At 39.8% G+C, this 13,718-nt stretch overlaps 1 protein-coding gene across 1 annotated transcript; it reads left to right on the forward strand.

The window, feature by feature from the left end:
• Positions 1–1,408: 1,408 nt before the first annotated feature.
• On the forward strand, positions 1,409–13,262 carry LOC116893652 (membrane-spanning 4-domains subfamily A member 6B-like). Its single transcript, XM_032895369.1, has 7 exons — positions 1,409–1,522; positions 3,317–3,479; positions 4,624–4,758; positions 7,016–7,072; positions 9,842–10,048; positions 11,754–11,855; positions 12,661–13,262. Exons 2-7 carry the CDS (start codon positions 3,333–3,335, stop codon positions 12,754–12,756), a joined length of 744 nt encoding a protein of 247 aa, XP_032751260.1. The 5' UTR covers positions 1,409–1,522; positions 3,317–3,332; the 3' UTR covers positions 12,757–13,262.
• Positions 13,263–13,718: the final 456 nt, after the last annotated feature.

Raw genomic sequence — 13,718 nt, forward strand, 5'->3', positions numbered from 1 at the left:
CCTATGCTGACACCCACAGGCATTATGTTTACCTCAGTAAAAATCCCTAGAGCCTAAGTCTTGTGCAGAATCTCTGAGTCAACAGTAGGCATTCTTGTGAAAGAAGTCACGTGTACTTTGTAACAGATCTCAGTGTAACATTAAATTGTTGTGAACATGGGACTGAGTTCATTGCTATCTGACTACCTTTTTTTCCAAAATTGGGCTGTGCTTCAATATGGTTAAATTAAAACAATCGGGGCCAGACTCTAGAAGCCTTGGTCCAACACCAGTTACAACAAAATGGGCTGAGCTGAGCTTCAGTCTTCTCTCTTCCTGAATTGTGTTGCTGTTGTTCAGTTGCTGTTGTTTAACTTTTTTTTGCCTGATGTGAAGCCTGCAGGGAATCACCACACTACAACCCTCTGATGTGAGTGTGGCTCAGGCTGGCTCCCTGGGTTACTTTTGGCTGACTCCAGAGAAAGAAAGAAGGAAGTTTACAGAGTGTGGCTATCCGGTTGCTGCAGCTGACTTTGGTTCCCCTGTGAAATTAATTATGTCAATGTCAGCTTCTGAACAGTGCCCACCCAAAGGCCTGAAAGCAGCAGGGACACTTGTCTTCATGATTGAATCTGGAGTGCAGTATTGCTGGCATCAACAATGACTACATGACTGAGTGACAACAATTGATAGTTGAAACTTCTCCACTTGTTCCGTTCCTGATCCATTACTTTTCTCGAAGTGTCCAGTAATTCCCTGGACACATCCACTGTTAGAGGAGTCCAATGGTCTAGAAGAAGGTTAAAAGAGGTAAGGAAGGCTTCATAGTGAGTAACAATTAACCAATGGGTGCTGACATTTTGTTTGCAGGTTTTTTTTTTTCCCCAAAAGCTGAAGAGTTACTGGAAAAAAGTGTGAATAACAAAGTGCAAATATACTATAAAATGGTCAATTGTTACAATTAATTATATATTTCAGTGAGTTCAGTAATGTATTAGCCTATAATAAAGTAATATATTAAAACCCAAGGTCATGATTACCATTATCATACTTTACTAGATATTGTGAAATGTTTTATTCATCAAGTTGTAATCATCATTAGTAAACAAGACAGTTCTTTACTAATTAGAAGGAAGACAGATCTTTCAGAGAAACTATCTCTCATCTTCATGGGTGTCCCCAGGGTGTTGCTGTTCTCTGTTTAATTCATAAATAACTCACGATCAAGAAATTGAACTTGGACATTAAATGGAGGTGGTGGAGGTTGGAACTCTACCTCACTCTTCACTCTATCAAAACGTGTTCCATTAGTGATTTTTCTGCAGTTACTGGGAGTTTCTGATATAGGAAGTTCAGGCACAATCACATGTCCACAGACTGTAAACACAACTTCCTGTGCAGTGAGCACAGAAGAAAGGGCTGGGGATAGTTAGAAGTTCACAAGAAGTCACGAAAGATCAGACTGAGAGAAGCAGAATTAAGGCTCTTAGGATTCCTGGGAGCTCAGCTGGAAGTGACTGAGAGGCAAGGCACACAGGCTCAGGTAGGCAACCCTGAAGAGGCTTCCCTCTATATTTCACTCTGTTTCTGAGACTGAGTTACAAGAACTTGCTGATGCTCATGAAAGCAATGTTGACACTGGGGCACCTCAGAACTAAATGGGCAAAGGGACAGGGCATCTGACTTACCTCTGTCCTGGCTGTTTCTAGCTGCGTGATCTTAGTGATCACTGGCATGAGGAGCAGAGCTCTCAGGTCATTCACTGATTGTGCAGCATAAAGGCTGAGAATAGCACACAGAACAGAAGGGAGCCAAGCTGAGCTCAGGAACCCACTCCCCAGGGAACATGGTCCTTCCTCACTCAGGAACATGATTGCTTGGGTCCTGACAAAACTTGAACCACAGCTTAGGAATCCAGGACTTCTCATTCCACCATACTCAGCTGCTTCTCCACACTGAAGAGACTTAGACATAGGCTGCTGCTGGCAGGTGGGAAAATAGGGAGAACAACCAGAGTCAGAGACAGCTGGGCTCCCACACCTGATTGTGTATAATCAATGGGGCAATAGTGAGAACTTTGGCTGTTTATTTAATACTTATTTGATGTTGCTGTACAAAGCATGAATTACTTCCACATGTACATCAAACTATGTATTCTGAATTTGTTACAGATTGTGATTACTAATTAACATAGGATTGTTTTGAAGAATAAAAACACTAGAAGATTTTACCTACTAAAATATGATAAAATGTGAAGTGGTAATCCTAAAATAATTAGCACTATTAGAAACACAAAACAGGTAAATGGGGTTACATATTTTGAGTGGTATGTAGCATGTATTAGAATGCATTGAAGCTGACTTTTAGTAACTCATGGGTAGGAAAGTAACCAGATGTTAAAAGTCATTGAATAAAGGCAATGCACTTTTTCTAGGTGAAATTGAGAAACAGTCAGAGCTACATTTACAAATTTTGTGTGAACATTTGGGCATGGACACAAGAACCTGAAGGAATTACAAAATCAGGCTTTCCCTTCCTATGAGGTGCATATAATCTAAAATCATTGGGGTGTGTTTAACATGAGGGAAGAAGGCATGAATCTGAGATGTGGTGGTTTTACATTTCCTTATACCAACAGTTTCTTCTGCCAAAAAACATATCAAGGATTCACAAAGGTGCAGAGTCTGGGAGGTATGGGTAGAACCTGGAAAGAGAATTTGTTTTCTTTGTTGTTATCTTATGTTCAAAGCCAAATTACTTAATGACTTACTGAAAATTCATATGATACATATTCTCATCATGGTTTTCCTTCCCCTTTCTCCTCCTAGATCCTCTCCATCTATCCAACTTCACCTCTCTCTCTCTCTCCCTCTCTCTCTCTCTCTCTCTCTCTCTCTCTCTCTCCTCCCTTCCTCCCCCCCCTCTCTCTCTCTCGCCTCTCCCTCTCTCTCTCTGCCTCTCTCTCTCTCCCTCTCTCTCTCTCTCTCTCTCTCTCTCTCTGCCTCTCCCTCTCTCTCTCTGCCTCTCTCTCCCTCTCTCTCTCTCTCTCCCTCCTTCCCTCTCTCCCTTCCTTTCCTTCCCACTCTGTCTCTCTGTCTGTCTCCTCTCTCTCTCTCTCTCTCTCTCTCTCTCTCTCTCTCTCTCTCTCTCTCTCACACACACACACACACACCCATACACACACAGACATACACACCCATACACATATACACATACAAATAGGCAAAAAAAGAGAATAAAATATAAACCAACCAAGCAAAAAGAACCTAAAATAAACAAAACCACACTGCTACAATAGGCACAGTACTTCATAAGCTGAGTCCATCTTCTCTTCTAGCCAAGAGAGCTCCATCATGATTCCACAAGAAGTGACCAGTGAGACCATCACAGTGATTTCACCAAAGAGTATCAACTTTCCCCAAACAGACGAATCCCAGTCTACCTACCATTGGCAGGACAGCCTGAAAAAACTTCTAAAGGCAGAGATCAAAGCAATGGCGGTAAGTCCCACTCAGCACATCCTGGGGTGGGAGGAGTGCACAGCACAGGGGGAGGCATTTTGCATTGGGACTAGAGATAAATTTGGAGGGTAGGAAACTTCATTTTTGACAGAATGATCACAGAATGGCCGGTACAATGGTGGATGCCACTTGGCAAACTGCTTGCATCACAAAAATCTTCTGAAGTTAGCAAATATTTCCTTTTATTCTAATGAATTTGGACTGCATCCCAATGACCTTATTTCATGAGTCATTGGGATTTTGTTGTTTAATTCTTTTTTACATTTTTGAAGAATACTTGCTAAGTATTTTATTGATGAAAATATTTGTACCTACATTCTAGGAGGTCTCTGAGTGTAGAGCACCCTTTTGCTCCTTAGTGAAAAAAGGTGGTATAAAGGCAATGGGTTTTTTACTCTATGTCCATTCCAGACTCAGTAATGGAGCTTTGTTGGGTAAAGGGAGAAGAAATATTTTTGCTGTGAGTTGTTTCTCAGTCTTGTCTGTACTAACACTCTATGAATGGGTCTCTGTGCTACCCAGTCTCAGAACTTAATGGAACTGATGGCCTTGCCTTAGGCATACATACAATCCACTGGATTCCTTTGAAGTACATGTACCAAAAAGTTGATAAGATTGAGTCTGTGAGGTGAAAGCAGTGTCAGAACACAAATATTTCCCTTTTCATACGGAGGCAAGGGATGCCCAGAATGAACAACAGGACTGAAGGTGCTATGGAAATTGACAGAGAGGCTGGCCCTATGTGGTGTTCTGTGGATGATGTGAGGAGAGGTTCACATTCTAGTGCTCAGAGTGGGAGGGCTTTCAGATCCTTCCTTTTCTCACAGGAGAGAACAGGAGATCTGTTATCCATGCACTCAAGCTCAGCTCAGCCAGGACATACCAGGAAGGGTCATGAGCATGCAATGGGTTCAAGGACACAAATCCCTAAAGGTGACCAGAGGCTCTGGCAGAACAAAATCCCTTCTTGAATGACCTTTCCTCTATCACTTGCAGACCTTGTACAGTGCTCACTGGGATGTTGTAGAAGGTGGCAAAGCATGGGCACCATGGGAAAAGTGGAGAGGTCATTCTTGCCCATACTGGTTTAATCATCCTTCTTCCTTCTTCCTTCTTTCAACAGGCAATCCAGATCATGTGTGCTGTGATGGTGTTGGGTCTGGGAATCATTCTGGCATCAGTTCCCTCTGTGCCACATTTTACCTCAGTGTTTTCTGTCCTGTTAAAATCTGGATACCCATTTGTAGGAGCTTTGTTTGTAAGTAGACCTCTGTGGGGATTAAGATGGGGAGGACAGAGAAGGGAGTTGTCACCTAGCTGCATTTCTGCCTACTGAAAAAGAGGTCAGTGGTAGACCCTGTTCTTCTGTCTGTCTTCAGAGAAGGTCTTAGTGTACAAGGGCAGCAGGAATGTCAACCTGAAGATATTTCAATCTAATCCAAATAACCATTTCTTGTCAATACCACTGTTTGATGGCATCTTTTGAACAATTATGACTTTAGAGTCCTCCTTGGGGAAAAGTCTAGGAAGTAAGACCAAATGATCTAGAGCTTTCTATATTATGCAAGGACATCCAGTGGACCACACTGCAGAAAGGAACACTTTCATTCTTTTGATCTGGCTTTGATGGAGGCATTCAGGGTGATAGACTGGACAATGCTTTGAGACTGCTCATGTCTGGGGTCAAAGCTAGTGAAGGCCCTTTTGTCAGGGAACAGCTTTGCTCTAGACTCACATTGACAAGTCTCACTCACAAATGAGGCATCCTCTTACTGGGGCTTGCAAACTGCTTGCTACAGTTTTTCCCCTTCTTGCATCTTTTACTTTGATTCATCCACAGCTTAATCTTTCTTTCTCTGTGTTAATAATTTGTGATTTCTCTTCTCAAACCAATACTTTGTCTGATTTCACCAGTTTTCCATAAATGTTCTTTGGCCCCATTTCTGATCAAAGACACTGCATTCCAACACTTCTGTCTCCAGAGTCTCCATTAGACATCCTAATTTGGACCTTCTCTGACTTCCCCTGTTCTTGGTGACTTTGACTGATTCAATGTTATTTTTGTAAATGTTTCTAAGTTTCAGTTTGTCTGATATTCTGTTAACCTTTAATTGAGCAGAGAGTGATGTCAGTGTAGGTGACAATGACATCATCGATTTGCAATACAGTAGATACTATGAAGGGTGTATACTATTTACAACATTTCACTGTTCACATAAACCTGATCATGGGGCTGATGTGGTGATGTCTAGGTCAATGCTGTTACTTTATTTTTTTCTCCTCACCACATTGTGCTCTGTTCACTAAGTATGCCTTGCATTAGAAGAGACACTCAGTACACTTAGTTTATTAGGACTCTGAAACTGTGGGCATAGCTCATAGGAAAACACATGCATAGACTTCACAGACCCTGAGTTCAGTCCCTAGCATTGCAGAGATAAAGACCCAGCATTTATTTATATGGACAGGCTGCTTGACTTTGGAGAATAGAAATCACAAATTTTCTACTTAGAAAAAAATCCCTAAACTGTTTGTTGCTTGATTTCATTTAATTTATTGGACAATAGAAAAAGTCTATCATGATAAAATCATGATTTAAAAAATTACAACCAAAAGAAAATTGCAGCTAAAGGCTTCTGGAAATGCAACCTTGTGGTTTCTTTTGTTCTCATTTATCTTGTTTCTTGAACGAGTCCCTGAAAGTCCTGTTTCCGTTTGCCTCTGTTTGTTAATATCATATATTTCCTTTAAAAAAATAAAACAAAATGAAACCTAGTGCAGATCGCTCTCAAACTATTACCAAAGTCTGAAACAGGTAACTTTCTAAACTCATTTTTGGATGCCAGAATTATTTTGATGCAAAGATAGTATTGAAATGGCATCCAGGGTTGGGGATTTAGCTCAGTGGTTGGGGATTTAGCTCAGTGGTTTGGTCCCCAGCTCCGGGGGTGGGGGGGACAAAAACAAAAACAAAAACCTGAAATGGCAGCCAGGAGCATGACAAGAAGTACAAAGTACAGGTCAACATCTTAGAGGATGCAGCTCCCAAATTCCTCTCTAAAATACTAGCATGCTGAAAATTGCACATTAACAATTCAACACATTCAAGTAAAATTTACTTAAGGAAGTTTGCATGTGCAAATCAAAGTGCGATAACTGTATTGATAAAAGTAGGGACAACACCCCCTGCCCTTCATTATTTTCCATTTTCTCTCCTTGTAGATCAATGCCTCAGACACTGAATTCATCTAAATCCACATTTTCCTTTCTATATAACAAAACATCCTTTTGCTATCTCTTAAAGGTTTTATAAATTTTAATGGGAGAGATTTCTGCACTTATCTACCTTTCTGGAACTTTGAATAATGCAAGGAAAAACAGACACTCTGTGAGTCTACGTTTGTGTGTCCTTGGTCATTTGTTCCATGAGAGTTATCATAAACACTATAGAATAACAGTATAGACACTTAGAACATGGAAACTAATGTGATAATGTTTTCTTCTTGTCTTTGCAGTTTATTGTTTCTGGAATTCTGTCCATCATCACAGAGACAAAGTCAACAAAAACTTTGGTGAGTACAGGAACCACATCCAAGAACTGATGAGCACAAATCCCAGAGAGATAACTCAGGGCTGGGCCTTTCATGTTGAAAGTTACAAGCTAAGCAATACAATGATTACTTCTTCAATTTGTGAGCTGATCTAGGTTCTCTGTATCCCTGTATGGAACATACTCTTTCTATCATGGTGGCCAAAATTATAGTGTACCTGATGTCTGAGACCAGTGCCAAGAAAGCTAATGTAAAAATCCTGCTCTCTTATGATGCCATTGTGTAGGCAGCAGGCAATGATGGTGAATCTTCATCATGTAATTGACTGGATTGAAAAGTGCCTCAAGGATTAATAAAGCATATGTCTGGGGGTGTTCCAGTTCCAAACTGTGATTGCTACATTCCCTAATGTAAAGACCAAGATGGAATAAATGGGAGAAATTGAAGTGTGATTAGCACAGGCATCCTCTCACTAGGCTCGCTGACCACCATATTTGAGTTGTTCTGCTCTGCCACCCAAGTCCCTCAAGTCAGCTGAGCCTCTGGAACTGAGCTGAACATAATTTTTCTCTTGAGTTGTTTATGTGAGGCATTTTGTTATGACAATGAAAAGTCTAACAACACAAATTATACTGTTCAGTATTAAAGCTAATGCCCTCATAAAGAGCTAATGCTCTTTTTTTTAAAGAGTTATATTTGTTGTGAGTTATGATGCAATCTCACCTCTAAAAATTCATAAGAATCTGTAGAGAAAATGTTCATGTCTTCTCTCTATATCTTTATAAGGGGAAGGTTTTTGCGTGAATTGATTATACAATTTGAACTGAGAAGCAAACTGATGGCATTCTGAACTTTTCCATAGCTATTTGTTTTAGCTAAGAATTCAACTTTTCCTACTTTAACTTCTTCTAGTGAAGAACTATTCCTGGGCAGAGGAAAGCTGGATTAGAGAAAGAAACTTTTGAATGACGGAAAGACTCACCTAGTCTTCAGTCATCACGTGTTGTTCCTCAAGAGTTTTTTCAGGAAGTCATTAGAGAGAATACCATGTAAAGCAATAGCTGAGGGATTGAGTTAGGAAGAGCTGACGAAACCAGTCTCCCAAATGTACAGAATGTTAATTAATTTTTTGTTTCTGTGGCAAAAAAAATATGGTGACTAAAAGCAACTGAAAATTTATGTAGTGTGTAAATAGAATAAGGCAAGTAAGGGGCTTAACCAATGCTGGAGAATGTTCTTTTCATATAGTGTGTTCCAGTTAGGACGAACCTAGTATATTCCAAGCACATATATACTATCAGTATCCTGATTGCAACTATTGGCCAAAGTTGTTTGGTTTGTCAAAATTTGTTTAAAAAGCACCTAAAAGCACCAAGCTCTGAGTGATTTATACAATCTCTCTAAAACATAAGTGACCTGAGATTAAATTACACTTAAGTACCATACATTTGGGTATGCCCTAGAACACCCACATGTAACCGTAGCTTTCAGACTGATTTTAGCTCATCTTCATTTTGTATACATTTAAAAAAAGAAAGTTACTCTCAAGAAAAGTTTATTTGTTTCACTGACACCATAAGTGTTATTGAGAAGAGATCCAAAGTGAGCGTTGGAACTGAGTAATGAGATCAGTGAGACTCCAAGGACCTCTGGCACTGTAGCCTCAATTTACCAACATCTAGTCCCATTCTGGTTTTTTTCTGCTTCACACGATTTCCAAAAACAACAATATCCTTATTCACGTTTCTAGATTTCTGTCTACAGCCCTAGTTACAGTTAATCATTAGACTTTCCAGAATCCAAAGTCTACTGAACACTGAGAACAAAGTCCCCACACTCTCTTTCTCTATGAGCTTCTGAGAGAGGTAGTATGTAAGAAATAAGGCCTTATTTGCCTTTTCCATGTGACTGATGCCTCCCTGGGTGGAGTATAGAAAGAATGTGTGATTCTGAATATATTTTCCAGTATTAAGTGTTTTCAAGTTCAGCACTTGAGATAACTAAACTCGCTAGAAGGAATGGTTTATTTTTGCTTATATTTCAGAGGTTTAGTAGTATATAGTTTTAGTGAGGCTAATTGTTCTAAGCTTGTAGACTGCCAATGACTGTGTCATCCTAAAACAGCAAAGATGTGACACCTAGCAGCAAGTGAGAAAAAGCAAGGGAGTAAGATGAAGGTCTTGTGTTCTGATCTACCCCTTTATGGGCTTTTCTTTGCAGACATTTCTCTGATAAAGAGGCATTTCCTAAAAGTTCTGATAGGAGTTATCTAACTGAGGATCAGGTCCTTAATAAATGAGGCTCGGGCAATGTCAATTTCAAGCCACAGCAATGAGAACGTTGAAGGACAGGAAGATGGTCAATGTCTGAACCTCTTTGTTCTTTCCACACTCTCTTGAGAATTTTCCTGTTTTGCATTATGGTATTCTATCAAAAGTCATGGGTGGAGATTTTGCCAGAGAAATATTTTATTTTTCACCATTGAATTCCTGTTTAGCCATCTCATTGCCATTTAAGTTTGGGGTTTGTGTGCCCTAGACATTCATAGGGCCTATTAAATGTGGTGATGGTGGTTTGATAAAGTGATTTAGAAAATATCATCTGGGAAATGGGGCATAGAATAAATATGCATGGAAAACCAGGGACTCTCCTCCTTCTTGTGGTTGTAGTTCTGTATTAGGAAGGATGAAGACAAAAATTATTGATCTTTCAGCTGCTAATGATGTCAAATAAAGAGAAATGGTACACCATTTTGGAAGAGATATAAGTAAAACCTGCTGCTTCTTCCAGGTAGATGGCAGCCTGACTCTGAACATCCTGAGTGTTTCATTTGCTTTCATGGGCATCATTATCATCTCTGTCAGCCTGGCTGGTTTGCATCCTGCCTCAGAGCAGTGCAAGCTGAGCAAGGAGCCTAGACCAACTGAATATCATTACTACCACAATTCCTATGACTCAGACAGGAATGAGTGCTTTGTTGCCAAGTCTATCCTGATGGTAAGTATTTCTAAAGGCTTCGCTGAATATTTTTATTTTTAGTTATGGAGAAATAGTGATCTTTGACTGTCTTTTGAAAAATCTTTCACTCTGTCTGGTTTGAGATCTTAGGGAAGGGTCAAGGCTGAAACAAAAACAAAGGTAAACAATGTTAAGCTTTTAACTCCAAATTATTTTTAACTCCAAAATGATTCTGGGTTAACAAATTTTACAGAGGGCTGATATATACATTGGAAAGTACTGTTTTTAGCACAGTAAGATTCATACACAAAAGACTCAAGTGATCTAGACATGCCAACAAGAAAACCAGGCACATGCGTAGTAAAGTAAAGTTAGCTGAGCAGTACTCAACTAAGCGCTGAGAAAAGGATTGTGGGAAGGATAGGAGTAGAATGGAGATGTCAGGTGTCTGTTCCTTTATGTCCTCACAGTAGACAGAACTGAGTCTGTGTGGAGGTGAGCTCGCTGCTGCTTTCATCATTACAAAAGAGATGAGATGGATAAATGAGGAAAGAAATACAGACAAATAGAGAAGAGTAACCAGCAGTGATGTGAGGGACTGCCATCTTGTTGGAAGAAAGTAATGCAATTTGACTAACAGGATAAACAGGTCTTTAATTCAAACATCCATGAATATACATTTGGACCCTATCACATGGAGAGAACATTTAGTAAGATGACAGTGAAGATTCCATATAATTTTCTTTGTCTTATGACAATAAAAGTAAACTAAGAAAAACCAGAGCTCCAAGATGTCTGGATAGTCTGGTCTGGTCAACCATAGGCTTTCTGATTCTTTGTGGATCTGGGTCCAGTATTTCTTCCTTAATTAAGAAACCACAAGGAGAAAAGGTGTGTGTAAATTAGATGCATAATAATGTGATTAAATTATCATCTAAAATAACTAAGCCTAATTTTAAAACCCTGATGCATTGGGGAGAAATTTGCACAGATTACAAAGAATGATGGCATCCTAGGATAGTTTCACACTCTATGTAATTTCACACCCTGCTTGTATGTGTGCAGATAAATGAAGAATTACAATGCCACATTCATCATCCTTCCTATCAAGTGGTATTCACAAAGGACACCTCAGGACAAAGGTCATGGGATACATGTTTTTCACTTAGATCTTTTTTTTTTAGTTGATTTGTGATGCCACAGACAGTAGAAACTGGATTACTTTTCTAATTTTTTGCCATCACAAAATGAATCACGTCCCAAGAAAGAAGGTTCTATCAATGCTACCTTTTGGAAAGAGCTTGCATAGTGAGAACCTCACTCACCCTCACTAGTCTCTCAGAGGAAGTAGGACAACAGGTGATAAGTGCGCCCATAGAAGCTGGAGAAGCAGAGACTTGCCCAGCCGCACACTAAGTAGCAGAAGGGAGCCAAGGGCAGGAGCTGTTGACTCTCTGCTGGGGTCACTACTCCTCTCTGCTCCCTCATTCAATGAACAGTGTAGTCAGGATCCTTGTCCAAGAGGGATGAGAAGTGGTAGAAAATGACTTTGTTGAGTTTTTTCCTCTTCAGCCATGGCCTCCAAGGAATGAAGGGACCAGGCATCAATTCTAGCCCATTTGTAGGTTAGGGAAGATTCCTTCAGTTCTCTGAGTGGAGATGGTTTCATCTCTACAGTCACCTCCCACCCAGGTATGAGGGCTTCAGCTGACTCAGTCATCTACCTACCTTCTCCTGTGCTTAGGGGGTCTTTTCACTGATGCTGATCACGAGTATGTTGGAGCTTGGCCTGGCGGTCCTCAGTGCTCTGCTTTGGTGGAAACAGAGTCGCTCTGACTTCCCTGGGGTGAGTATTCCATAGTCCTCCTGAATCTTCCCTGGTGTTCCTCTGGGACATGTTGATCTATGCTGTCATGAATGTCAGGTAGAATGACTTCAGTCAAAATGGCATGACTATCAGGTGATTTTTGACAGGGAGGTGGGACAGTAGATGATGGAGTAGAAGTTAACTGTATAGCTGATGAGAATTATCTATACGGAAACAGGCAAACCACCTGATTCATCCCTTCCCTTTTGCAAACAAAGGAACTGGGGTTCTACAAAGTTAAATTTATCTCCTGGCATCAAGATGAATTTGCCTGTGTTCAGGATGCTAGAGCATGGCTGCCTCCCCTCTAACCAGGAATACTTTCTCCTATAGCAGCTCGTCTCTTTAACAGTCTTGACCTCATAAAGAAAAATTCACACTGAAATGTATTCAGTCTGCATCTTAGATCTGTTTTCCTTCCTTCTGATATTACTTTTTTTTCTTGTATTAAAGACACTAAAGATATAATATTTGGTAACTTCATGCTGCCCTTCTCAGGTACCTTCAGGGTGTATGGCTTCAGTAACTGAACCAAAAAGCTTTGCTCTGACAAAATCATTAATCAGAGTGTGGAATGCAGAGGAGATGATGTACATCAAACATGTGCATCACCGAGGTGTCCTATTCTCATCTGGGAACATCTACAACACTGAATGAAAATCTATCATGTATATACATGTGTCTACATATCTATCTACCTTCCTATATGCACGCACACACATATGCATAAATGTATAGTATATATTGATTTTAAATCTGAAACCACATATTTTCTTTTTTCTAGAATGTGATTTTCCTGTCTCATAACTCAAATGATGAATCCAATGTGGAATCAAAGGCACTCTGTAACTCTGCATATGAGGAACAAATGGTTTGTTAAGAAAAACAAAACAGAACAAAATTCCCCAAAACAAGTGGGAACTAAACAGCAGAGGGTATGTCTTTTTGATAATGCAGAAAATACAATCATCACAAGGTAGCAATGCTTGTTACTAAAAATGTAGACTGTTTATACAATGAATACCAGTATGCGTTGAATGGATGTGTTAGTGTCATCCTATTGATTTTGATGACCTTGGCTTCATCCACAGCTCAGACCTGCAAATAGTGGCCAGAGTCCCAGATATTTCTCATTAAGATAACAGAATGTTTCAAGAGATTGTGATGGAGCAAAGGGGCGACATTTTCTTGTACCCTGCAATTAATAGCAACAGTTACCCATTAACAGTCCTTGTTTTCAGAATCCCTGCTATGGCATGGGTCTTTCATCATATCAATTTTATCCACTAGTGCATAGAGACAAGTGACCTGCAATGAATTCCCAAGAAGTATATATGCTGTTTGGCAGCTTCAAATAAAGTGTTTTTTTGATTATACATTCTCTTCAGAAGGGTTGTGTTGTTGTTTTGCTTTTTATGTACAGATCAAGTTCCCTGTGATACATAAATACATGTGATTGTTGCTCTTTTGTTCTCTATCAACCAAAAAAAGCATGGGAAAGACAAGTAGGAGTACATCTGTGTCACTGTGTTTTTGTGGTTTGTGTGTGTGTGTGTGTGTGTGTGTGTGTGTGTGTGTGTGTGTGTGTGTGTGTGTATTAAACTAAAAGTAAATGAACATTCAAAGGTTTGCAATGTATTTTGGAGGTACCTGATAACATAGTTATTTGTACAATCACCATAGCTAATAAGAGACATTTCCTCACTTCTTACAGGAGGCTAAAGAGATATCTTAGAGTTTAAAAGCACTGATTGGTTATGTGAGGACATGAGTTTTATTACCAGCATCCACATGGCAGCTCACAAATATGTGTAACTTCATTTCCACATGATCTGACATCTT

Source organism: Rattus rattus, chromosome 2, assembly GCF_011064425.1.
Source record: "Rattus rattus isolate New Zealand chromosome 2, Rrattus_CSIRO_v1, whole genome shotgun sequence".
NCBI classification, from domain to species: domain Eukaryota; kingdom Metazoa; phylum Chordata; class Mammalia; order Rodentia; family Muridae; genus Rattus; species Rattus rattus.